The 26,948-nt window shown below is 37.7% G+C and overlaps 1 protein-coding gene across 1 annotated transcript in view; it reads left to right on the top strand.

Moving 5' to 3' along the window:
* HECW1 (HECT, C2 and WW domain containing E3 ubiquitin protein ligase 1) overlaps nucleotides 1-26,948 on the top strand; it is a 592,628-nt gene that overhangs the window by 333,335 nt on the left and 232,345 nt on the right. The window contains exons 8-10 of the mRNA XM_045827195.1: nucleotides 10,815-12,110; nucleotides 17,023-17,124; nucleotides 22,642-22,792. Coding sequence (XP_045683151.1) covers nucleotides 10,815-12,110; nucleotides 17,023-17,124; nucleotides 22,642-22,792 — 1,549 coding nt within the window. The remainder of the gene's footprint in view (nucleotides 1-10,814; nucleotides 12,111-17,022; nucleotides 17,125-22,641; nucleotides 22,793-26,948) is intronic.

A 26,948-nucleotide genomic window follows, 5' to 3' on the forward strand; every position in this document is an offset into this window, starting at 1 on the left:
TTCCTTTTTAATAATGTCCCTTTTTACTTCAATACTGTCTCTGTTTGGACAATAAATTAAATTAAATTAGATTAAATAATTTAAATTAAATTAAATAGGTAGTCAAATTAAAGGAATGGGATCGAGCACATGGGATAGTAGTTAGCTGCTGCGGTCCAGCTGCAGCTAGGTCCAGGGTTTCCTGAAAGGTGGGCAAAGCGTCGGCGATGGGAGACAGACGACGACATGCCTCAGAGGACAGTGATGCTCTGTTCCGTTTACTGCAAGTACAAGCAGGTTTTTATACTTTCATTTCTAGCAGTGATTGACATTTGCGATTAGGTAAAGCAGAAAAAAAATTAATACAAAGGTAACCAGGAAAAACACAAAAATTCCCATAGATTCAGTTATATTGAACAAAGATTATTTTAACCAGGAGAGCCATAAATCAGACAATTAGAAATAGCTGTACGTACAGAGTTTGAATGTCTTATTATTTATTAAAGTTCTCAGAATTTGTCATGGGGCAAAAGGATATGCTAAGTTGAATAGAGGTTATAGGAAATTTATTATAAGGCCTTTGTGATGTCTAACTTACCTATTTACCTTTTCTGTCTAAAATATTTCTCTATGTACCATGCACTCTGACTCCCTGGTAACTGTTTCTACATGCTTAATATTAACTATTTATAATAGTTAACCAGCTTTTCTTATTGGTAATTGTTTCTACATGCTTAATATTAACTATTTATAATAGTTAACCAGCTTTTCTTATTTTTTGCCTGTCTAATTCTACTTGATATATATTCCTATTCAAGGTAAAGGCGGGGCTGTTACTCCAACAACTTTTAGACACTCAGGGGCTATTTCATTAGAGGGGATTTTATTCTTTGGTCAAGAAATTATTTTATACAACTTCATAGGAATTATGCAAATCAATAAACCCGAGATACAGATATCTGACAATCCCACCACCTTTTAATCTCCAAAACAAACAGGTAAGGAGAGATAAACAGGAAATTCAGCTACAATAAACCCTTTTTATTCCTTAGTTAATAAACACCAGGGGGGTCTGCTTCGAGCTAGCCTTTCCATGAAATTTAGACTATTATAAGGCACTTGAACTTCATCCTTATTGACCATTCTAATGCCACCCTCATTATATGCTTTTGTATAAGGCAATGGGAGATCTGGAACCCTCTGGAGACCATTAGCTCTTTTTGGGGGATACCATAATTTGCCAATAATCTAATACGCTACCCAGGGGTATCCCTGGGCTGTGGGTAAGGGTCTATATAGTTTTTTCTCATTTTCTTGAAAGACTTTTTGTATCTACGGGTAAGGAATAGGCGTGGGAAAGTCCACCAATAATTTAACCTATTGTAACTGACTTATGAATTCTTTTATGGGAACAATTGGGGATAGTTTCTTACTCAGGTTTATAAACTCCTTGTTTAAAACAATTTGGGCATAATTCAATAGTCTAGGGAGAACTAGTTGTCCCTTCAGAATTTCCCTCAAAATCAATCATTGACTCCTTTCGAGCCTCTTTCTTCTCATGTTCTGTTCTTATGGGAATCAGGGTACAAAGTAAGACCATGATTAATATTAGCAAGAAAATTATTAAAAGCAATCCCCAGAAAAATTACTGCCCCCCTTTGTATGCCACGCTCTCTTCCAGGAAGATGGATTTCTTGAATGCCCTCTTTCCATGTTCAGACCTTGTCAAAAAACATGGTTGGAAGAGGGTGTGGCAGTTAGCCATTTTTTATTCATTTTTTTACCCATCCCCCTACTTCCCTCCCTTTTGGCAACCACCAGCTTATTCTGTATATCTGTGGGGGTGTTTCTGTTTTGTTTTATTTATTAATTTGTTTTGTATTATTACATTCCACATAAATGAAATAGTAAGGTATTTTTCTTTCTCCATCTGATTTATCTCACTTTGTACATAATACCCTCTAGGCCCATCCATGCTGTTGCAAATGGCAAGATTTCATTTATTTGTATTGCTGAGTAATATTCCATTGTGTTATATAATGCATTTTTATCCTTTCATCTATCAATGGACACTTGGATTTCTTACACATCTTAGCTATTTTAAATAATGCTGCAATGAATTAGTGTTTTTGTTTTCCTCATATAAATATCCAGAAATGGTACTGCTAGGTCATAAGGCAGTTCCATTTTAAATTTTTTGAGATAACCCCATACTGCTTCCCACAGTGGCTACACTGATCTATACTCCCACCAAAAGCGCATAAGGGTTCCCTTTTCTTCACATCTTTGACTAAACTTATTTCTTGATTTTTTTATTTTAATCATTGTTCAAGTACAGTTTTCTCCCTTTTACTCCCATTCCAGCCCACTCACCCAACCCTCCCCATTTCCCTCCCATTACCACCCTCCTCCTAGTTTTTGTCCATGTGTCCTTTAAATTTATTCCTGTAAGCCCTTCCCATTCTCCCCTGAAATTCCCACTTCTCTCCTCTTTGGTCACTGTCAGTTTGTCCACTATTTCAGTGTCTTTGGTTATATTTTGCTTGTTTCTGTTTTCTTGTTTAGGTTCCTGTTAAAGGTGAGATCATATGGTATTTGTCTTTCACTGCCTGGCTTGTTTCGCTTAGCATAATGCTTTCCAGCGCCATCCATGCTGTTGCAAAGGGTAGGAGCTCCTTCTTTCTTTCTGCTGCATAGAATTCCATTGCGTAAATGTACCATACTTTTTTGATCCATTCATTTACTGATGGGCATCTAGGTTGCTTCCAGCACCTAGCTATTGTAAATTGTGCTGCTATGAACATCGGGGTGCAAAGGTTCTTTTGGATTGGTGTTTTAGTGTTCTTAGGATATAGTCCCAGTGGTGGAATTGCAGGGTCAAAAGGCAGATCCACTTTCAGTTTTCTGAGGAAGTTCCACACTGCTTTCCATAGTGGTTGTACCAGTCTACAGTCCCACCAACAGTGCACTAGGGTCCCCTTTTCTCCAGAACCTCTCCAACCCTTATTGTTTGTTGCTTTGTTTATGATGGCCATTCTGACTGGTGTGAAGTGGTATCTCACTGTGGTTTTAATTTGCATCTCTCTGATAGCTAGCGATATTGAACATTTTCATGTGTCTTTGAATCTTCTGTATGTCCTCCTTGGAGAAGTGTCTGTTCAAATCTTTTGCCCATTTTTTAATTGGGTTGCTTGTCGTCTTAGAGTGGAGTCATGTAAGTTCTTTATATATTTTGGAGATTAAACCCTTGTCTGAGTTATCATTGGCAAACATGTTTTCCCATACAGTTGGTTCTCTTATTATTTTGATACTGTTTTCTTTAGCTTTGCAAAAGCTTTTTATTTTGATGAGGTCCCATTTGTTTATTCTTTCCTTTATGTCCCTTGCTCTAGGAGACATGTCAGTAAAAAAGTTTCTGCATAAAATATCTGAGATTTTCCTACCTACGTTCTCTTCTAGGACGTAGGTGTCACAGTTTATATTTAAGTCTTTTATCCACCTTCAATTTATTTTTCTTTAAGCTGTAAGTTGGTGCTTGAGTTTCATTTTTTTGCACGTAGCTGTCCATTTCTCCCAACACCATTTGTTGAAGAGGCTATTTTTACTCCATTTTATGTTGCTGCCCCCTTTGTCAAATATTAATTGACCACAGATACTTGGATTTATTTCTGGGCTCTCTGTTCTGTTCCATTGGTCCATGTGCCTGTTTTTATGCCAGTGCCAGGCTGTTTTGATTACAGTGGCCTTGTAGTATAGTTTAGTGTCAGGTATTGTGATCCCTCCTACTTTACTCTTCTTTCTCAAAATTGCAGCAGCTATTCGGGGTTGTTTATGGTCATATAAATTTTTTAAGTGTTTGTTCTATGACTGTGAAATATACCATTGGTATTTTAATAGGTATTGCATAGAATCTGTAAATTGCTTTTAGTAGTATGGACATTTTGACGGTGTTAATTCTTCCAATCCATGAACACGGTATATGTTTCCATTTGTTTGTGTCTTCCTTGATTTCTTTCCTCAGTGTTATGTAGTTTTCTGAATACAGGTCTTTTACCTCTTTGGTTAGGTTAATTGCTAGGTATTTTATTTTTCTTTTTGCTATTTCAAATGGGATTTTTTTTCTTAATTTCTGCTTCTGCTGTTTCATTGTGGGTGTACAGAAATGCCTTTGTTTTCTGCATATTGACTTTGTATCCTGCTGTTTTGTCCAATTCATTTATTAGGTCGAGCAGTTTTTTGGTGGAGTCTATAGGATTTTCTATGTACACTATCATGTCATCTGCAAACAGTGACAGTTTTGTTTCCTCTTTTCTGATTTGGGTGCCTTTAATTTCTTTTTCTTATCTGATCGCTGTGGCTAAAAGTTCCAGTACTATATTGAATTGAAATGGTGAAAGTGGACATCCTTGTCTTGTTCCTGATCTTAGTGGAAAAGATTTTACTTTTTGCCCATTGAGTATGATGTTGGCTGTAGGTCTCTCATATATGGCCTTTATTCTTTATTATGTTGAGGAATGTTCCCTCTATTTCCACTGAGTGGAAATTTCCAATGAGTGTTTTTCCAAACACTCTATTGGAAAAAACACTCTATTTCCAATGAGTGTTTTTATCATAAATGGGTGCTGTACCTGCATCTTTTGATGTTTTTCTGCATCTATTGATATGATCATGTGGTTTTTGTCTTTGCTTTTGTTTATGTTATGTATTACATTTACTGATTTGTGAATATTGTACCATCCTTGCATACCTGGAATGAATCCCACTTGGTCATGGTGTATGATCTTCTTAATGTACTGGTGGATGCGGTTTGCCAGTATCTTGCTGAGGATTTTAGCGTCAATGCTCATCAGCGATGTTGGCCTGAAGTTTTCTTTCTTTGTTGTGTCTTTATCTGGTCTTGGAATTAGGATGATGTTGGCCTCAGAAAAAGAGTTTAGGAGTCTTCCATCTTTTTGGATTTTTTGAAATAGTCTGTGAAGGATAGGGGTTAGCTCTCTTCCTTAAGTGCTTGGTAGATTTCTCCTGTGAAACCATCTGGTCCAGGGCTTTTGTGTGTTGGGAGTTTTTTCTTCACTGCTTCAATTTATTTTGTTGTTATTGGTTTGCTCAGGCTTTCTGCTTCTTTTCCACTGAGATTTGAAAGATTATATTTTTCTAGAAATTTGTCCATTTCATCTAGGTTTTCAAATGTCTTGGCATACAGTTCTTTGTAGTAATTTCTTACAATCCTTTGTATTTCTGTGGTATCTGTTGTAATCTCTCCTCTTTCCTTTCTGATGGCGTTTATTTGGGTTTTCTCTCTTTTTTTCTTGATGAGTCTGCTTAAAGGCTTGTTGATTTTGTTTATCTTTTCAAAGAACCAGCTCTTGGATTCATAGCTTCAATTCAGTCCTTAGAATTGTGCGTTTAGTCTCTGTGTTATTTAATTCTGCTCTGATCTTGGTTGTTTCCTTCCTTCTGCTTGGTCTGGGCTGTCTATGTTGTTGTTCCTCGAGTTCTTGTAGACGTAGGGTTAGGTTGTTTGTTTGAAATGTTTCTAACTTTTTTAGGTGGGCCTGTATCGCTATGAACTTCCCTCTCAAGACTGCCTTGGCTGTGTCCCATAAGTTTTGGGTTGTTGTGAGTTCATTTTCATTTGTTTCCAGAAACCTTTTGATTTCTTCCCTAATATCATTCTTGGCCCATTCATTGATTAATAGCACGCTATTTAATCTCCATGATTTTAAGTGTTTTGGGTTTTTTTCCTTGGGGTTGGTTTCTAGCTTCAGTCCCTTGTGATCTGAGAAAATGTTTGGTATGATTTCAATTTTTTTGAAATTGTTGAGGCTTGTTTTGTGTCCTATCATGTGGTCAATTTTGAAAATGTTCCGTGTACATTTGAAAAGAATGTATATTTAGCTTCTTTGGGATGGAGGATTCTGTATATATCAGTAAAGCCCATTTCCCCTAAGGTATTGTTCAATGCCACAATATCTTTGTTGATTTTGATATTCTGTTTGGAAGATCTGTTCATTTTTGACAGTGGGGTGTTAAAATCCCCCACAATAATTGTGTTTCTGTCCATATCTTTCTTGAAGTCCTCTAAGATTTTCTTTATGTATTTGGGTGCTCCTATGTTGGGTGCATATATATTTACAATATTTATGTCTTCTTGGTGGATTCTTCCCTTGAGTATTATGAAATGACCTTCTGGGTCTCTCTTTATGGACCTTTTTTGGAAGTCTATTTTGTCAGATATGAGTATTGCTAACCCGGCTTTTTTTTCCTGTCCATTTGCTTGGAAAATTGTTTCCAGCCCTTCACTTTTAGCCTGTGCAGGTCTTTTATCCTGAGGTGGGTCTCTTGTAGGCAGCATATGTGTGGGTCATTTTTTCTTATCCAATCAGCTATTCGATGTCTTTTGATTGGAGCATTTAATCCATTTACGTTTAAGGTTATTATTGATAGGTATTTATTCATTGCCTTTTATATATGTGTGTGTTCCTTTCTCTCTCTCTCTCTCTTTTCCTTTCTTTCCTTAAAGCAATCCCTTTAGCCTCTCTTGCAGAGCTGGTTTAGTGGAGATGTATTCTTTTAGACTTCTTTTGTCTGGGAAGCTTCTTATTTGGCCTTCTATGTTGATTGAGAGCCTTTCAGGATAAAGTAGCCTTGGTTGCAGACCTCTGGTTCTCATTATTTGGAATATTTCTTGCCATTCTCTTCTGGCTTGGAGTGTTTCCATTGAGAAGTCATCTGTTAGCCTTATTGGGGCTCCCTTGTGTGTTACTTCCTGTTTTTTCCCTTGCTCCCCTTAATATTCTCTTTGTCTTGAAATTTTGCCAATTTAATTATGATGTGTCTTGAGGTGGGCCTCTTTGGGGTCCTCTTGATTGGGACTCTCTGTGTTTCCTGGATTTGTGTGACTTTTTCTCTCATCAAATTAGGGAAGCTTTCCATCATTACTTTTTCAAATAGGTTTTCTATCCCTTGCTCTTCTTCTTCTCCTTCTGGTATCCCTATTATACGGATATTATTACATTTCATATTGTTTTGCATTTCTCTTAATTTCTCTTCATTCTTTCTGAGCCTCTTTTCCTTTTCTTGCTCTTTCTGGGTGTTTTCTTCTACTTTGTCCTCTAGCTAGCTGATCCAATCTTCTGTTTCATGGATCCTGCTTTTCATTCCTTCTGCTGTGTTCTTCAGTTCAGAAATTGTATTCTTCATTTCCTCTTGGCCCTTGTTGAGAGTTTCTATTTCCTTTTTCATGTTGATGTAGTTTTCAGTGAGTTCATTGTAGCTTCCCTGGAGTTTCTGGTAGCTCATTGTGAGCTCATTGAGCTTCCTGGCGATCATTGCTTTGAATTCAATACCTGATAGTTGAATTTCCTCTATTTCATTTAGCATTCTTTCAGAGGCTTCCTCCTTTTCTTTCATTTGGAGATTGTTTCTTTGTCTTCCCATTGTTTGTGAGACTCTTCTTGTTAGCCTCTGCTTCTTAAATTGATATGTTATGGCTCCCTGGGTTTATGGTGTGAACTTCTTTAGTAGAATACTAGTGAGTTTCAGTGGTGCAGTTTCCTTGATCTCCCAAGCTCACTAGTCTTGGGCTGTCATTAAGTTGGCTTTGTGTTTGCCTTTGTGTTTTGATTGTTGTTGAGTCTTTCTTTGGTGGTTCTTTCCCACCAGCTGGTTAAATAAGGGTCTCTCTGTCCACCACCTCCTGTGTTTTGTTGTGATGGTGAGGGCAGGTTGTGTTAAGCTGGTTTTTCCGTGTGTATAAGGTTTAAAGAATTCTCTCTTGCTCTTGTTCAGTTGTTTGTATTGGATACTGTCTCTACTGTTTAGTTGTATTTCCAGATAGGTCCTAGATTGAGGTTTGTGTGGTTACCATTCCCTCCTTCACTTTCTTCTGTTGTTATCTGTTAGTGGTTCCTTTGTTATCCTTTGATATCCTCTTCCAGTGGGTATCCTGGTGTTCACCACCTCCACCTATTCTTTTTTGTTATTAGTTGGAGGAGGAAGGCAAAATGGTTTAAGACAGCAACAGAGAATTCTATGATATTTACAATAGTAGCAAGTAGGGAAGAGATAGGAGATCCTTTGACTATGTAAAGTGTTAACCGTGATCTTCCACCCAGCTAGCTGATTTTTAGAAAGGATGGAAAGAAGATAAGACTCTTGTTGAGGAAGGAAGGATTGTGAGTTGGATCTATAAAGCAGGGAGGTTGTGGGAGGTCAGATTCTGAGGTAACATGAGAGTAAAGGATAATAAATAGGTGTAGTGTTAGAGAGAATAGAGTTAACCACTACAGTAATAGAGTTCAGGAAACCTTGAAATGGGCTAAGATCTGGGGGGTGGGGGTGTTGTGAAGTAATTACAATTGCATGGAACAGCCGTTATTTACAATAATATTATGGCAACAATCTTATGACAGAATCTGTGAGATCTAGGTAACAAGAATAGAGAGTACAGAACCTCGAGTAGTGTGCTAATGGGACACAGGTGAGTTAAAGGACAATAGATTAGCAATACAGCATGGAAAGAGATATCAGGGGAAAGCTGTCAGGTCATACAATATATCCAGCCTAGCAAAGCAGACTATACAAAAAGAAGAGGGATACAAAAATACTATTTATAAAGATGTAGGAATACTGGACAAATAATAATAATACAAATATGGAATAACTTGCAGGTTCTCTGTAATAGCAGAGTGAAATTTGTCTCACTGTCCCAGCTGTTGTGATGCCCCTTCTTTGGGTTCAACTTTGGTCTTTTCACAGATCCAGGATTTTGTCTCACTTGTAGGTATTTAGAAAAAGTTTAAAAAAGTAAAAATAAAAAAGGCAGATGAAGGAAGGAAGAAGAGATAAAATTGGAGGAAAGGAAGGAAGAATGTATAAAACAAGAAATCAGGAGAGGAAAAGAAATCAAAAGAGAATAAAAACAATAAAAATTAAAAAAATAAAAATTGTTAAAAAAAAATAGAATCAAGTTAAAAAGTCTCTTGGTTTCAAAGTGGCCAAACCAGTTTTTCTGCTCTTGCTGGCTGCGGCAGGCTGATGCGTGATTGGTATGGCTTTTCTTCCTTGGTCAGCTGGCTCCCTCACTGTCTGGGAAGCTAATGTGCCTCCTCAGCCTTTTACCCTGGGTGTGGGAATCAGGTCTTTCCCCAGGGTTACTGCTGTGGACCAAGGAGTGGGGATGCTCTCCCTGCACGCATGCCAGCGCGTCCACAGCTGGGTGGCAGGGAGGCTAGAGTGACTGATCACTTTAGGAGAATCCCCCAAACAGTGTCTGTCTATTCACTCCTTCCTCTTGAGAAATTCCTCCTGTTCAAGCCTGCCTCTCCGCACAATGGCCTGGCTTCTCCCAGAGCCCAACTCTCCAGCCAAACCGGTGACTGTGGGGATTGGAGCCAACTGCGCGCCCCAGCCTTTCTGGTGTCCATAGCCTCCAAAGGTGCTCACAGCCCTTGTGTGTTTGCTAGCACCTGAATTCTTCCCAGTGCTGCTCAGACCTTGTTTGGCTGGGTAGGAAGCAGTTGTCACGGTTCTCTCCCAAGGACTCTGTGGCAAACCCAGCCGCTGGCCCTGGGCCTGGGGCTGCAGCCCTCAGACCACACGCTGGTCCCCGGGACCCTACCTTGTTGCAGCACTCTTCTTAGGGTCCGGTTTTACAGTTCTGCCACAGTTCTTGGTACCCTGTTTTCACACATGCTGAAGTATGTTGGTTGCTTGCTTCTCTACTCCATAGATCGGTCAGGATTTTCTCCCTTGCACAGAGGAAAGCCGAATCTGCTTCTTCCTACTCCGATGCCATCCTAGCCCCCTATTTCTTGATTTTTGATGATACTCATTCTGACAGGCATAAAGTGATATTTTATTGTAATTTATTTTCCATTACTCAGATGATTAGTAATGTTGAGCATCTTTTCATATGTCTTTTGGCCATCTGGATGTCCTCTTTGGAAAAATGTCTATTCAGATCCTCTGCCCATTTTTTAATTGAAGTGCTTTTTTTAAAAATATTAAGTTGTATGAGTTTCTTATATATTTGAGATATTAACCCCTTATCAGACATATCATTTGTAAATATCTTCTCCAGTTGTCTGTGTTGTTGGTGGTTTCCTTTGTTATGCAAAAACTTTTTAGTTTGATGTAGTCCCATATGTTTATTTTTGTTTTCCTGTCCTTGCCAAAGGAGATGTCCCAAAAGATATTGCTATGACCAATGTCAAAGAATTTACTGCCTATATTTTCTTCTTGGAATTTTATGGTTTCAGGTCTCACATTTAAGTCTTTAATCCATTTTGAGTTTATTTTTGTATATAGTATAAGAAAGTGGTCTAGTTTCCTTTTGTGCATGTATCTGTCTGGTTTTACCAGCACCACTCATCAAAGAGACTCTTTACTGTATTGTATATTATTGCCTCTGTTGTCACAGATTAATACCATATATGTGAGGATTTATCTCTGAGCTGTCTATTCTATCCCACTGGTCTATGTGTCTATATTTGTGCCATTACCATACTGTTCTGATTTTTATAGCTTTGCAGTATAATTTGAAATCAGAGATGTGATATATCCCACTTTGATCTTTTTCAGGATTGTTTTGATTATCTGTGGTCTTTTGTGGTTCCACATAAATTTTAGGATTACTTGTTCTTAGAAAGAAAACATATTCTTACAAGATATTTTAGCTGAGCACTGGCCAATGAGAAACCTTCATCAATCCCTACATCCAATATCCTAAAATAAAAATCCCTTAAGATGTCTTTCATGTCCATGTCTCTCAGAGTACACTAAAACCATAACACACTCTTGTGGAAGGACTGACATGTTCCTCTTGTCCACAGATGATGAAGATATTTCCTTGAGCACTGAAGTTGAGTCAGCAGAAATTCAGGACAGCCCCATGAACAACTTGGTGGCAAGCAGCCATGAGGAGCCTCTACAGGATGCAACAGAAACCTCCAGAAGTTACAAGTCAGAGAAGCCAAGGGAGAGCAGCACCTTGGCCACTGCAAAGAACAAGAGCCTGGAGCTTGCCAAGCCAGTGGAGGAAGTGGCAGGTACCACTGAGGCAGGAGAAGACCACGGCACAGTCTCCATGGGACCTGACAGGGCTGGGGAGCTTCTGGTCCCAGGGAAAGAGGATACCGAGCCCACCCTGAGTGTGGAAGAGCTGGCCATGGGGCTGTACCTGGGAAGGGAGGCACACCCACCAGGGCTGCTACAGGATGGTGAAGCCCTAGACAGCACTGGGGATCCTATGGCACAGACCAAGGCTGAGGGGCAGAAGGAGGAAAAGGGACAGATGGAGGAAGAAGTAGAGGGAGACATATCTGCTCTGAGACAGCTGGAGGACAGGCTGCAGCTTCCTGCCTCAATGAAGAGAAAGAACAGGCCATGTTGCTTACCTGTGTCCGAGCTGGAGACAGTGATCGCGTCAGCTTGCAGTGACCCTGAAACCCCACGGACGCACTACATCCACATCCACACCCTGCTGCACAGCATGCCCTTGACTCAGGATGACAGCCCCCAGGAGGATGAGGGCACTAAGGAAGAGTCCACTTTGAAGAACACCTTGGAGAAGGATGGGCTGAGTGAGGGGGACAGGGTAGCTGCTGAGCTGCCTGCTCTAGAAGAGGGTTTTGAGAACCATGAGGGGGCTACTCTAGGCACAATGCACCTGGGCCTTTCTGGCTTCGCCAACAGCTCAGTCCCCAGCACAGGGAGTGAGAGTGACTCCAGCCCCAGGCAGGGTGGTGACCACAGCTTTGAAGGCTGTGACATGTCCTGTTGTAGTCCCTCCTGCTACAGCTCCTCATGTTACAGCACGTCTTGCTACAGCAGCTCTTGCTACAGTGGCTCCTGCTACAATGGTAGCAGGTTCACCAGCCACACCCGCTTCTCCTCTTTGGACAGTGCCAAGATCTCTGAGAGTACCGTCTTCTCCTCACAGGATGAGGAGGAGGAGAATAGCGCATTCGAGTCAGTATCAGACTCAGTGCAGAGCCCAGAGCTGGACCTAGAGTCTGTGAATGTCATTGGGCCTTGGCAAGAACAGACAACCACCTCTGCCAGGAGTGTGGCAAGAACCCTTGACGGTTTGGAGTCCCCTGTGGCAGGCCCAAGCAATCAGAGAGAAGGTTAGATGTCAAATCTGATGAGAATGAAAATAAGACCATTAGGGGGACAGGGGGTCATGTCTAGCCAACATGATTTAAAAAGAAGAGTGAGAGGATCGGTCCTAAATGGGGTTGCTGCAGAAATGTGTATGCCTGTTTTATGTGTGTGTGTGTGAGTATTGGTGACTATGAAGAGTTGGCACTCCACAAACTCTCAGATATACACCAACAATTACCAGTATACACATGTGAATGTACACTTATACATGTGCTTCTGTGTTTAAATTAATCATTATGGCTAGTGTATATAATATTCTTCCTGTCTTGACAGTGACCAAAGCATTAAGGCTAGTATCAAATGATAAGCATAAATGATCATCAAATTATTAGGTGGATAATGCGGAAGTATCTGCTGACTTCCCAAACTTATTAAAGATTAGCAATAAATGTTAATATAAGTTGAAGAACATTGATTATTTCTGTTTTAGAATTTAGCCTGTGTACATGTAGATAGGTATAACCTACATATATTTGTCATTGTTTTATCTTAATTTTGTTTATTGTTGCTTTTGTTTTTTTTCTTGGTGTTTTTATGTTTAGTTTTTGTTTTCTTTCTTTTTTTTTGGCTATTTTGACAAATTGAAAGGGAGAATAACATGAGTGTATAAATCTGTTTCAAGTAAGATTCTAATTCAAAAGCTGCCACCTCTAGTTTTATAATGGGTTCTATATTTCAACCAAAATAGGCCCTTCTTAGTCATGCCTTGGAATCATATGTGAAATTAATTTGCAGTCTGTTTCTAGAATTGGCAAGCATCTTCCAATCTAGTGACCATGACATTTCTAGTGACCAAGAAATGCAGCCCAGGAACACTTAAACAGTTGTGAAGCATAACAGCTCATCTTTACTGCACCCTGTGTTTGCCTACATTCTTCAGGATACCATTTAAATTTATTAGTGACTAAACCATGTACAGTCTAGAGTGAATATATTTATATTTTGCCTGTTAAAAGAAAGTAAGCTGATAGATTATTTTTCTTCATGGAGTAGCTTATTCTTTTTACCTTTATCATTGTTTTGCCACTCAGCATAAAAACAGGATGGAATTCCAAATATAGGAAGCGAGGGAGACAAAGTTGGTATCTACTAAATAAATAATAAAAGTATACATTGAAACTGGAAAAAATAAAATAAAAGAGAAAAATATAGATTCTGCTATTTTGCTATTTAAATTAGCCTTCAAACAGAAAGCAGTGGTGTCATGAAGGACCAGAATTGTATCTTCTTTATGTCTGAATTCTCAGCACCTAAACAATTGCCTAGCACAAACAAATTTTCACAGAAACTAGAGTGAGCACACAGAAAATAATTTTAAGTATTCAACAAAGCCCAACTCTACATTTCAGAGAAAGAAAAAGTGAGAGAACATGGCATATGTGATAAGACAAAATGCAAGGATTTGGTAAAGGAAGAGAAACGCAGGGAAGAAAACCGTAGTGGCATGCAATACACCACAGTGGCATACAATATGAAAGGTACCCATGATAATCAATTTCTTCCCTTAGCAAGAATGTTTTGAGTGTCTTCTTGTTCTGAGCCCAATGGTAAATGCTGGGCACAGGAAGATAGATCAGTATCAGATAGTGTACAGAAGGTACTCAATAATGACAACACAATTAAAAATAGTTACAATATAAGGAGATTTGGATATAAACACATAAAAGGATACAACTAGGAGCAGGCAGAGGTATTTTAGAGGTCAGAAAACTTTTTCTGTAAAGGGCCAGATGATAAATATTTTAAGCTTTGTGAGTCAAGAATCAAAACCAAGTAACTGTTCATATCAAAGGCTATTCTTTCTAACAGTTTTATATTTAAAAAGGTAATCATTCTTAACTAAGAGATGTACAAAAGTAAGCCTGGATTCATAGTTTGTCAATCATTGTAGCCTATGGAGTATATTCTGACCACTTTGTTGAGAGAGAATCCACAAATGGTTAATTGAAAATTAGGTCAGTTACAATTATGTAAAAGCATGTTTTAGAAAAGTGAAAACAAACAAACAAAAAAATACTGTCCACATCCTTGTCCAGCAGGGGAAAACTGTCCCTAACAAAAAGGGCAGAAAAGTGTTTCAGGGCCATAGCAGAAGTCTTGCAGCGCAACTTCTAAAAAAAATGTCTGAATTCCTAAATTCTGCAAAATTTATACTAAAAAAAATGTTAGGAAACACATCAACACTTCTCTGTGATGATCACTAAGGTCAATATGAAGATTCCTGAGAGGGACTGGTGATCTCATCAGAGCTGCACATATGTTGGCATGTGACTTTTTTGCAGCCAGTCTTTCCTCCCTCAGTAGTGAGTCCTGAGTTAAAGGTATCAGCATTGTGGATCTGTCCCCTTATTGACACATACTCAAAGAAAACAGGGCTTCCACACAACCCGCCAAATATATGCTTGTGCCCTCTTCTCTCATTAGAATGCCCTCTTTTCTCATTAGAATCACTATTACCACTTGCTGTGACTTCTAAGATTGCAAATTCTTTCACTGCCTTAGCCTAGGTTAACTGACTGTACATAGGCCCAGGAAGATGAGTCTAAAGCAGTTTATGGAGGATGTGTTCTTTATTCACTTTTTGTTTCTTTGCCCTCTATAAAAACCTCCAACACAAACACAAAATAGTTTAGTCTTAAACTTTAAGGTAATATTAAAAAAGCAACATAATGTGATTATGAGCTTAGACCCTGGAGCCTGGGTTTACTGTATTCAGTCCCACCACTTCTTAGCCATGACACCTTAGCCAAGTTACATGCCTACTCCATGTGTATTTGTAAAACTTGTGTAAATGTAGAATCTACCTCAAAGTGTTATTAGAAGGACTAAATGAGGATACATGTAAAGCCTTTGGCTTCTCAAGTGAGGGTTCTTCCAGACAGATAAACAATGAGACTAAATTTTCAAGTGGAATATGTCTCTTTCTTGGAAGTAGAAGGTCTGAACACTTGCTTTGTATTTGATGTGGTTGTATGGAGCTGAAGCTTCTTGAAGAACAGAATCTCTTGATTCTGCTGTATGCTCCATCCATTCAGTTGGCTGAACTGTGTCAATAATGTGATTGAATTTGCTTGGGATTCACAAGGTGGGATCCACAAGGTGGGATCAACTCTGTTAACACCTGCAAGTGACAATACCACTAGCTTGGATGAGTTATTAACCTGGCTGACTCAATTAATTACAAGAGGTAAGTTTGCTGGTTTTTGTTTTCAAGAAGCTAAATAAAAAACACAGCAACTGATGATATAACAACTGTACCATTGTTTTTAGTTTTCTGACATTAAGCACATATAAAGACAGACAAGAACCCATCTTTGAAATAAGAGTCAGTTCACATGGAGCTGTTAACTGACATGAAGGACATCTTCCTTCGCTTTCCTTAAAGTTTCAGAGGACCCCAAGAGGTTGAGTAATATACCAGACTTTGTGCAAAAAATTGTGAAATGTATCTAAATTTAAAAGGACTCTATGCTCCTGCATACCTCTCTATTTTTATTTTCTTGTTAGTTCGAGGAATTAAACTACTAAATTAAAGTTATCTAATGTCCATCTTAATTATTTTATATTTTAATCAGTTCTTTGAATATAGAATTAAAAGAAATAATCATCTTGTCCATGTATGGACATTCTGGAAAATATTTGCATTTTGAGATCCCACAAAGATCTTACCTGCTGTTTTTTATAGTTTCTCTCCTTTTTGACCCAAGAAATAAGATAGCACTTGCTATTTGCATCAGCCACTAAGGGGAGAAGAAGGAGAAGGCCTGACTTTTGTGTCTGGCCAATAAGGGTTATTGTAATAAAGCCAGGGTGATGTGAGGTAGAGGGAGTGGAGACACCAGTCTGAATGGAAGCTGTGTTCTGATCTGGGCCCCCTTAGCTCTCCAATGATCAAGAACAATTACTTCTGCAGTTGTTGTCAGCCTCCCTTCCACACGGCCACGCTACACACAGCGTTACTAGGACCTGAGGATTTTGTAAAATAGGAACACCATTCTAGAACACTATTCAGTTCATTATAAGTTTGACTGACAATATTATTAGATATGTCTATAATAAGAATCAGGGCATGCATTGAGAGGCTGCTTATTTCCAAAATTTATTGTCTTTCTTCTTCCTTCTATTTCTCTTCAGTGTTTCAATTTTTCCTGTCTCCATTTTCCTGACTCTTATCTTTTTTCATTGTCTCTTGTCATTTCCTCTTTCTAGAGGACCCTGGCTTGTCTGATTCTTTCTCAAAATAATCTGGAACAATCATAAAATTCCATAGCTCCTTGGCTTCGCCACCCAAACCACTAGCTTCTATGCTAAAGGAATTCACCTTCTTGACCCATAAATTCCTTAACCCCACCTTGGAAAGTCACCGTTTAAGAGTTCACTTCAAAAACAAAATGTGAAAAACAAACTTGGCATCCCTCTGACAAAACAAGGAGCCCATTCAAACAAGGAGCAATAATTTTGCCCAAGACCACTGAGCTTTCATGGGACCTTAGAAACGCTCCACTTCCCTCAAACAGGCCTGTCTCTTTTCTGGGCTAAAGTCAGGCTGGGCTAATTTTCTTCTGTGTCCCTTTTTGATGCTACCTTTCCATCAAGGTAATTCAGGTGGTTACATACTCAGGCCCTAACCCTATATATCAGTCTTTGTGAAATATAGTCATGAAGTGCTTGGGTCTTTTCTTTGGGGTTTAAAAAAAGTAATTACCTCTGTTTCCTTTCTCATGAATAACTGGGAATATAGTAAACTGACACAAAAATAGATTGCCTCCTCTTTGGGCTATTTTTCTATAGTAGTTTGTTTCAAAGTCGTGCTTTTTTGGAACATGTTGCCGTAACAATGAGTGAACCTGAATATCTTGACTATCTTGTCCTTAGGTGAATGTCCAATACTCCATAATTCCCAGCCAGTAAGCCAGCTTCCTTCCTTGAGGCCTGAACATCATCACTACCCAACAATCGATGAGCCTCTTCCACCAAGTAAGCTTTAGTTTTTAAACTCTGTCATAACTCTTAGTCTTAACTCTTTCTATCAATTCTAAATAGGTCAGTATGAACTCATATGTAAACATTCAAACTCTTTCTCAACTCAATACTTTACATTGTTATCAAAAACCAATATAGCATCTACTATACAAATTGTTTGGATTTTTTAAACTAATGGTTTCAGCATGTGATCTTGAAAAGATAACCTAGTATTTTCAGTGCTCCTCAACTTCTGAAAGGGAGAACATTTCTTTATAAGACTGGCTGGTCCTTGCAAACTGTATATATCCTTTAAGTTTCATATTGTACTATTTTATATTTAAAAGCTTTCAATTCAAGAGTGGATAATCCTATTGTTCTTATTTGGACCTGTTATGTCACAAGCATCTCTATACAATAAAACATTTCAATCCACCAAAACCCAGAACCTTGCATTTTCTTTGCTATAACCTATATCAAGAGGTGACAGCCTCAAGTTTCTTCTGTAGTTCTTAGGGTTTTTTTAAAAAATATATCATCTTTATCATTTTCTCCTGGTAACTGTAATGTGTAATTAATAATTATCCAACTAGTCATTTGAAGTTAGGAAAATCATTTACTCTCTCAGAGACTCAGTTTTCTTATTTGTTAAGTAAAACTTCAATATCCTCATTTACTAAAATGCTAGATTTGGACTAAATAGTTCTAGATATCATTCTATTTTTAATCTCATAATATACCATTATAATAAATTTATAAGAAGGAGATGACACCCCACTTAGCATCACATATGTTCATGACTTCTGTAACATCTCTGTTTTGGTTTAGACTTGTTTTTCAAGCACAGATAACCTTTAAGATTTGATAAATTCCATAACTGCAAGGTCTTTTCAGGATGCTAAGAATCAATATTTCTTTATATTTAGCCTCTACTTACATCAAGTGGTAACAGTTTTCAAAAGGAAAAATGCTTATTCTTTCATTTATCTATTCTTTTTAATATGATATCATTTTTACTTATGCCTGTTTTCTTCCAGTCAGTTGTAATTTTCAGTGAAAAATCAACAAATATGTTTAATCTGTATACATTTAAAAAACACCATATTTTGGGAGTGGGGGACAAGCCAAACATTAAATTCTTTAACTTTTGATATCTGATTTCTTTATTTATACATTGATTTATGGGTATTCCACAAATGAATAGTAAATTTTAATGCTGCTATAGATACTTCCTAGTTAACACTTATCTGAAAAATATCTATAACATGTGTTCTGAAGGAAAAGAATACTTTCCCTACAACAAATAACTCAATCAATGCATGTGTGCATGAATTGACTTCCAATCTATGCAAAAGTAGTAACTACTCATACATACAGATATTATGTATGTAATTGAATATATAAGTCTAATTTAAGTAATTATGTTATATAAACAGCTTTAAATAATGAAAACAAAATTCTCCAGATAAGCTTTGATTTTCTGTCCATGTAACAATAAAAAATATTAGAAAGGTTTGTAGGGAAGCCCAGCAACTAAATTTACTCAGATAATCTCAAATAGTACATGAATGATTCCATTACTGATAGTCATTCATTCAACAACTACTTATGGAATTATTATGTTCTGTGAGGTACAAAACAAAGGCCCCTGCCTTCATGGAATTTATAATTCAGTCTGATAGAGACATATAATAAACAATAAAAAATGTGAAGAAATAATATAATATGTTAGATGGTAGTAAGTGCTATCAAACAACAAAAGTAGAGCAGGTAAGGACATCTGGAGTTCATGTTGTTGGCTGGTTTGACATGTTAAATAGTGTGGTCAGGTAAGCTTCATTGAGAATGCAACCTTTGACACTAGACTTAGAGGAGGCAAGAGAGTTACCCTTGTAGGTATCGGTGAGAAAGAGCTTTCTGAAAAAAGAAAACAGCCTGCCTAGTGGGTTTAAGGAATAGCAAGGAGACAAGTGTCTCTGTAGTAGGTGATGACATTAAGGAAATATTGGGACCCAGATCACCTGCAGGGGTGTCCAACCCTTGACCTGTAGGCTAAAGCGGCCCAGAATGGCTATAAATGAAGACCAACACAAAATCATAAATTTTCTTAAAACATTATGCATTTTTTTGTGATTACATGTCACACTGTATTTAATGTGTGACCCAAGACAACTCTTCTTTCAGTGTGACCCAGAGATGTGCAAAAGTTGGACACCCCTGAATTATAGGGCCTTTTAGACCACTTAAGGGATTTGGCTTTTACTCTGGATGAAAAGGGAACACTGTGGGGTCTTGAGAAAAGAAGTGGCATTGTCTAAGGTTTTAAAAGGCTTTCTATGGTTACTGACTTGGAATTAAATTGTGAGAAGGAAAAACAGAAACATGAGACCCATCAAAAGGTTATTGCAGTGACCTAGTTAAAAAAATATGGGTGGCTTGGGCCACAGGGGAGCCATGGATATAGTGAGCTATGGTCAGATTCTGAATATGCATTTCATGGGTAAATTTGCTGACTGACTGATTAGATGTGACATGTGGGAGAAAGACAGAAGTCAAGACTGTTTTTAAGAATTTTTACCTGGAAGGATGGAGTTGCCTTAAATTGAGATGGGACCGGAAGGTTGCAGATAGAGTAGGTTTGGGTGGGAAAGCTCTGAAGATTGGTTTTGATCATGTTATATTTAAGATGTCATCCAGGCAGTGATGTCAAAAAGGCAATCGAATGTGTGGTTGAAGTTCAAAAGCTGAGACTACAAACATGGTATTAAAGTTGTTAAAATACAAAATTATATAGTTTTACTTGTATTAGTATCATAACCAAAGATATTTTATTACACTCTACATTGTTCTTAGACTTCATGGAAAATATATAATTTAGTATATAGTAGGTCCTTCAGTTACAAATTAATTGATGGAAATAAATTATTCTAACTTGCTCCAGCCTCATTAAGGTATCATTTTCAGGGGTTGTTTAGGAAACACAGTGTCAAGATCATCAGGGCATGCTGAGGCCTGAAATTCCATTTGGAAAGTTTTTTATTTACATGATATCATTTTTTAAATATGTGACAGTTAATTCTTTTTTTTAATTTATTTATTTTTAGAGAGGTAAGGGAGGTAAATAGAGAGAGAGAGAGAGAGAGAGAGAGAGAGAGAGAGAGAAACAGCAATGTGCGGTTGCTGGGGGTCATGGCCTGCAACCCACGTATGTGTCCTGGCTGGGAATCGAACCTGCGACACTTTGGTTCGCAGCCCCCACTCAATCCACTGAGCTATGCCAGCCAGGGGAATTAAATATGTGAAAGTTAATTCTTAACAAGTCAACCTATATACATGCTTATAATCTCTAATTCTACTTAACTGTTACTTTTTATATATTTTTAAAAGTATGCATTCCACATATATAATATATTGACAAATTTGTCTGGTGTTTATCCTTTTTTATTAGTGATTTGGAAATATTGAAACTTTCAGAAAGAAGTTATTATTGTTGCATCATTCTCTTTTTTTTTCCTTAGAGAATTTATGAGACTGGAATTTTGTCTCTGAAGTAATATTTTCTTTACTGTGAGTGCCTGAAGGACAGGGATGTGTGCTGAATAATGTGCCCTCAGGACCTGACATAATTTCTCATCTGTAGTGAAGTTTGTTCAATTGAATTGAATAGCACAATCCTTTTTAAAGATTCTACTTATTTATTTTTAGACAGAGAGTAAGGGAGAGAGAAAGAGTTGGAGAGAAACATCAGTGTGTTGTTGCCTCTCATATGTCCCCTACTGGGGACCTGGCCGGCAACCCAAGCACATGCCCTGACAGGGAATCGAACTGGCCACCCTTTTGTTCACAGGCAGGCACTCAATCCACTGACCTACACTGTCCAGGGTACACAATACTCTTCAATGATTAATAGTCATGTTGGATTCAAGGGGAAAAATAGTTAGGGGTCAAACCATTACTCATTTGGAAATTACTGAAGTTTCAAAAATTTTGGTTCAAGCTTAATTACCTATTAACATTTAAACCTAATAGTTGATAAGTGGATAATCTAGAAGTTAAGTTTAATCAAAACCCCCTAGAATTTATTTATACAATCTTACTATATTTTTCTTCAATTTATCTTATGTTAAATTTGGTGTTTTCTGGTATTTTGTGTTTTTTAGGGGGAGAGGAGCATTTTTTTGTAATTCCTCAGTTAAATGTCAGATATAAGCCATAGTAATAAATATACTATATCAAGTTTTCCATTAAAAAATGAGTATTGTTGTGTCATTACCTGAATAATGTTTTTTCATTAATATCTGATCTACTCCCCAAATCTATACTTTTTCTCATTTAAAAGGCTGAATGGTTTCCCTTCATTTGCATTAATTTTTGCTTTTTCTTCTTTAATTTTTCAGCATAATTTTCTATCACATCTTTACATGTGGACTATAAAAACTTTGCCTATTTTGGTACAACAGATATTGATTTTCAATGTTAAGCTCAGATATTTAAATATTACTGCCAGCTCTTTCAGTTTTGAGCACTTTTTCATCCACACTACCCTACCCAGCCCCTACATGCATTATGTAGTATATAGCTATAATTCTACCTTTTAGTTGGGTTGTTGTTTAAATTTGAGAAGTAAAGAAATTATCCTTATCTTGGGTTCCCTCTACTGTTTGGGATGGTTATCAACAAAGGTACTTAAAAGCTTGATGCTTTTTAATAGTTGTTTGGTTTGGTTTGGTTTGGTTTGGTTTTGGTCAAGAGATCTTTGGCAGCCACAATGGGTCAAATATACACTGTGAAATTACAAGTTATCAAAAGGATGGTTTGGAACCCTAGGTATCAAATCCCTCTCAAAGGAATAGCAATCAATGAAAGTTACTAAATATTAGGTAGAGATCATCTAAAGTTGCATGTATAGTATTTTAGAACTGTAGTTAAAAATGGTTAGAACTACAGTCTTTCAGCTGACATTTGAGTAGCCCAGAAGATTGACAGGATGGAAATTTTTAAAGAAAGAAATAAAATAAACATTACATGTTCTCTTTTGAAATTACTGGAATTTGACATAGATTGTATGTGAGGAACATACATTACTGTTTAAAATGGCCTGGCAGAGTCCTGGCTGGTCTGGGTCAGTGGGTTGAGTGTTGGCCTGTGAATGAAAAGGCGGCCAGTTCAATTTCTAGTCAGGGCACATGCCTGGGTTGTGAGCCAGGTCCCCTGTTTGGGATGTGTGAGAGGCTCTCCCTCTTTTTCTTATTCCCTTCCTCTCGCTCTCTAAAATAAGTAAATTAATTAAATCTCTAAAAAAATAATAAAAGTGGCCCCATAGAGAATATAAAACTAGTATGCTCTTTTCTGGAATGCCAATTCTAGATCAATGCCTCAGAAGTCATAGCAGGTTCTGGGGCAGAGTTGACCTTCATCAAATAACGAATAGTGAGTTCTACCTGTGGAAGACCTGGAGGTGGTATCTGTTTCACATGGATCAACAGTTTGTCCTTTATTTATTTATTTTTTTGCCTTTCTATTACATGCTAGACTGGGAAGCTCGCATTGACAGCCATGGGCGGGTCTTTTATGTGGATCACGTGAACCGCACAACCACCTGGCAGCGTCCAACAGCAGCAGCCACCCATGACGGGATACGGAGATCAGGGTCGATTCAGCAGATGGAACAACTCAATAAGCGGTTGGTGATCAGCATTCAGAAAGCCCCTATAAACCAGAGTGAAAGGGGAATGATAGCTAAAGAAAAATCCCGTGTTACATTTTTCTTCTCATTATATGAGGAGGTCAGAGATTAATTTTAAGAAATCCATTCATAGTAGATACTTAAAAAGCTGTATTTGTAACTTGGTGGCAGGAGATCGATAGCCTGAGTGTAATTTAAATGTGGGGAATCCTCTAAACTTCTTGATGGCCCAACCTTGAAAACAGGTGTTTTTAATCAAGAAGCTTAGCATGGAGCCTCTCTACCTGACCCCACCCTAGATATTCACTAAGGGTGTCAATTTTACATGTACCCTTCAGAAACTGTATGCCAAATTATTCATGGAGGCACTTATTTTTCTTCCAGACTGATCCATATCTGTTCTAAGATTCTCAAAAAGTTCTGGAATTTCAATGGTTGTAAAAATTCTAAGGATATGTTTCATAGAATTCTAAACACTTCCTTGAGAGGAACCATCTTTTATATCACTGTATTCATATCTACTCTGGTCTCATAATTGCTATATATTAAGCAATACTACTTCTTAAAAAGATTGCACCTTAGAAAATGTTGTTTAAAAATATTTTAGAATTATTTTGTTTAAAAACTAGACCCTGAGTAATGAACTTTTAAATATATCATTTTTGTTTATAACCTGCCATCAAAATTAGCCTATTATGAGCATCATGTCAGATATTTTTCTTCTTTAAGGCCAAGATAGTGGCTTTGGGATAATTCTAGTAATCAGGAATACAAAATGCAGCCTCCACTTCAATTATACCCACATGTCATCTTGTTAATATGAAATAAAGAAAAGGTTGTGAAGGATTAATAAGAATAAAGATCTGGGTTTGGGTGACAACCTTATCAAATGTTCTTTGAAAAACAATTGTATTGGCCAGAAAAAAAGTGGACAGTTTAGTCCTATTAAAAATAAACAGAGATAAAAAAAAATTAAACCCTCATTACCATTCTACACAGACAAGCATGCTATAAGTGAAAATCTCCAGGGTTATTCTGTTGCTTGAGCATTTGGAAGACATTTGCTTTCCATTGCTTCCCATCACTAATTAATGTCATTAATGACTAGTTTAAGTCATTAATGAGAATTATGAAAGAACTTTCATTGGCAACATATTTCTTTATAATGATTTCCACAAGAGAGGGTATTACATAGGCCAACTTTTGACAGCCCAGTTTTATTAGATATGAATGCATCGGAAGTCCATGGGAGAGTCCATTCACGGTGATTGCAGCAAAACTCCTGTAACTAAAAAGTAGAGGGCATAGCAAACTCATTTTACATAGAGACCTTGTTGAGAACCCATAGGCAGACATAGCCTTTAAGTGTGTCTTGCCAGAACAGATAAGCTAAAGTTGTTTAGCAGCCTAAAAAATAGGGAGATAATTTTTTAATTGGATTGTCAAAGGACCTGAATAGACACTCTCCAACGAGGACATACAGAGGGCCCAGAGACATATGAAAGGAGGCTAAGCATCACTAGCCATTAGAGAGATGCAAATTAAAACCACAATGAGATACCACTTCACATGGATCAGAATGGCCATCATAAACAAATCAACAAAGAACAAGTGCTAGCGATATTGTGGAGAAAAGCGAACCCTCGTGCACTGTTGGTGGAAAAGCAAACTTGTGAAGCCACTGCGGAAAACAGTATGGAATTTCCTCAGAAAACGAAAAATGGATCTGCCTTTTGACCCAGCAATTTCACTGCTGGGATTGTACCCTAAGAATCCTGAAACATTAATTCAAAAGAACCTATGCACCTCAATGTTCATATCAGCACAATTTACAATAGCCAAGTGCTAGAAGCAACCTAAGTGCCTATCGGTAAGAGAGTGGGTCAAAAGTCTGTGGTACATTTACACAATTCAATACTATGCAGCAGAAAGAAAGAAGAAGCAGTAGCATGGATGGAACTGAAGAGAATATGCTACCTGAAATAAGCCAGAGGGTGAAAGACAGATACCATATGATCTCATCTATAAGTGCAAACTAATCAACAAAACAAAGAAGTGAGCAAAACAGAACCAGAGAAATGGAAATAAAGAACAAACAGTGACCAAAGGGGAGGTGGGAGGCATAGGTGTAAAGAAGGGGAAGGGTCAAGTGAAGGAACATATATAAAGGACTCATGGACAAAGTCAAAGGGGGGTAGAATTGAGGGTGGGAGGTGGGTTTGGGTATGGTTGGGGAAAGCGGTTTTAGGAAAATGGGGACAACTGTACTTGAACAACAATAAAAAAAGAAATAGGGAGAGCATCATCAGGCTATATCTACAAGAAGTATAGTTTGAATATGAAAACAAAACCACAAATCAGAAACAGAAATAAGCACTTGACCTATGGTGTTCAGGTGTTATAACATAAATATTAGGCCAAATTAATTCTGAACCGGGCCTCTAGAGAAATTTTGCAGGCTTTGGTGTATAAAGTTCTGTGTCCTCAAGTGGAGATAACCAAAGTGAGAAGCAGCCGGACTTTGCTAAGAAAGAAGTTATATTTGCTGCCTCCACCTTTAATACTTATCATAACCTGTTGCTTTAAAGCATTTAAAATTTTTCAGTGATTTTGTGTGATAAAGGCAGTCACAGAAAGTATACTGCCAGTCTTTTATCATTTGCAGATGTGATCACATAGAAGGATCACTTTTTTTTAAAACAAGTCAGTTATCGGGAAAAATTTACAGTGACCACTGTCTCACAGCAAAACATATTTCTTAGTGTTGTAAGGAGTTTCCCTTGACTCCTGACGGAGTGACTGAAAATCAAATGTATTTTTTCAAGAAGATGCACTTTGAGAAATATTGAGTGCACAAAAGCAGTGTGAGGTCACCACATTCAAACTCAGGCACACTTCACACTCGCATACAGAATGTAAAGAAGGTTTTGCCACATGCTCCCACCACAGGAAAGTCCTTCATTGCCTGTCTTTTAGCTGGTACATATCTCCTGTAAAGACCAAATCCAAATGTCATGTTGTCCCTGAAAACTTTCCAGAACCCTTCACACGGAGCCTGTGGCTACCTCCTCTACAACTGATGATTGATCATGCCTGCCTCTGTAACAGTCCTTACCTTTTACATTATTCTTCTGTATAACTCCTTCCAGTGCCTGATATGGCACCAGAGTTAAACAGAGTTCTGTATAAGACCATTTCCTAAGTAAATTCCCACACTTTCAGAATATCTTGAATTAACTAATTCTACCTTCATGTTGAACAATCAGAAAATATAAATATGTATTATTTTAAATAGTTAAAGTTGGGTTGTTTAGTTATTTGCATGAAATTATTGTGCTGTTGAAATGGAAGTTTTATTGCTTTTTAAAAAGAAATTAAACAGCTTTTTCTCTCAATCACCATTTATTCCCCCTATATCCTTACTTGCCTCCACCACTGCCCTTCCCCCACCCCTGCAGTCACCACACTGTTATTCTTGTCCATGACTTCTTTTTCTCTCTTTGTTTTATTTATTTTGTGCCCATCCTTCTACCTCAAACCCACCTCCAGAGCTGTCAGCCTATGAGTCTGTCTCTATTTTATAGGTTTGTTCAGGTTGTTTATTAGATTCCACATATGAGTGAAATTATATGATACTTGTCTTTCACTGACTGGCCTTTTTCAATGAGCATAGTGTTCTTCAGATCCATCCATGCTGTTGCAATGGGTAAAAATTTCCTCTTTTTTATCACCAAATAGTATTCTATTGTGTAAAGTTTCCATAGTAGTTATATTGATTCACCCACTGAGGGACACTTTGGTTGCTTCCAAATCTTGGCTATTGTAAATAATGCTACAGTGAATGTTGTGGTGCATATGTTCTTCCAAATTAGTATTTTGGATTTCTTTGTATACATACTCTGAAATGGAATTGCTGGTTCTTATTGTGGGAGAACAATAATGAAAATAATGAATAAGGCTATGGTGGAATATATGTCAGCAGAGTCTAGTGTGTGGCCCTCTCTTCTCTTTCTGGATCCACTCTGGTAAATGTAAGATAGTCTTCACATCTAGTTTTAGGCAGCCTGTTCGAGACTAGAAGTGATCCACAAACTGTGGGTGTCTCTTTCAGGCCTGGCTATTCCTCGAGTTTTGCCCTGCCTGTTTTCCATCA

The sequence above is a fragment of the Phyllostomus hastatus genome, unplaced genomic scaffold (assembly GCF_019186645.2).
Source record: "Phyllostomus hastatus isolate PE091 unplaced genomic scaffold, TTU_PhHast_1.1 phas_scaffold_78, whole genome shotgun sequence".
Taxonomy (NCBI): domain Eukaryota; kingdom Metazoa; phylum Chordata; class Mammalia; order Chiroptera; family Phyllostomidae; genus Phyllostomus; species Phyllostomus hastatus.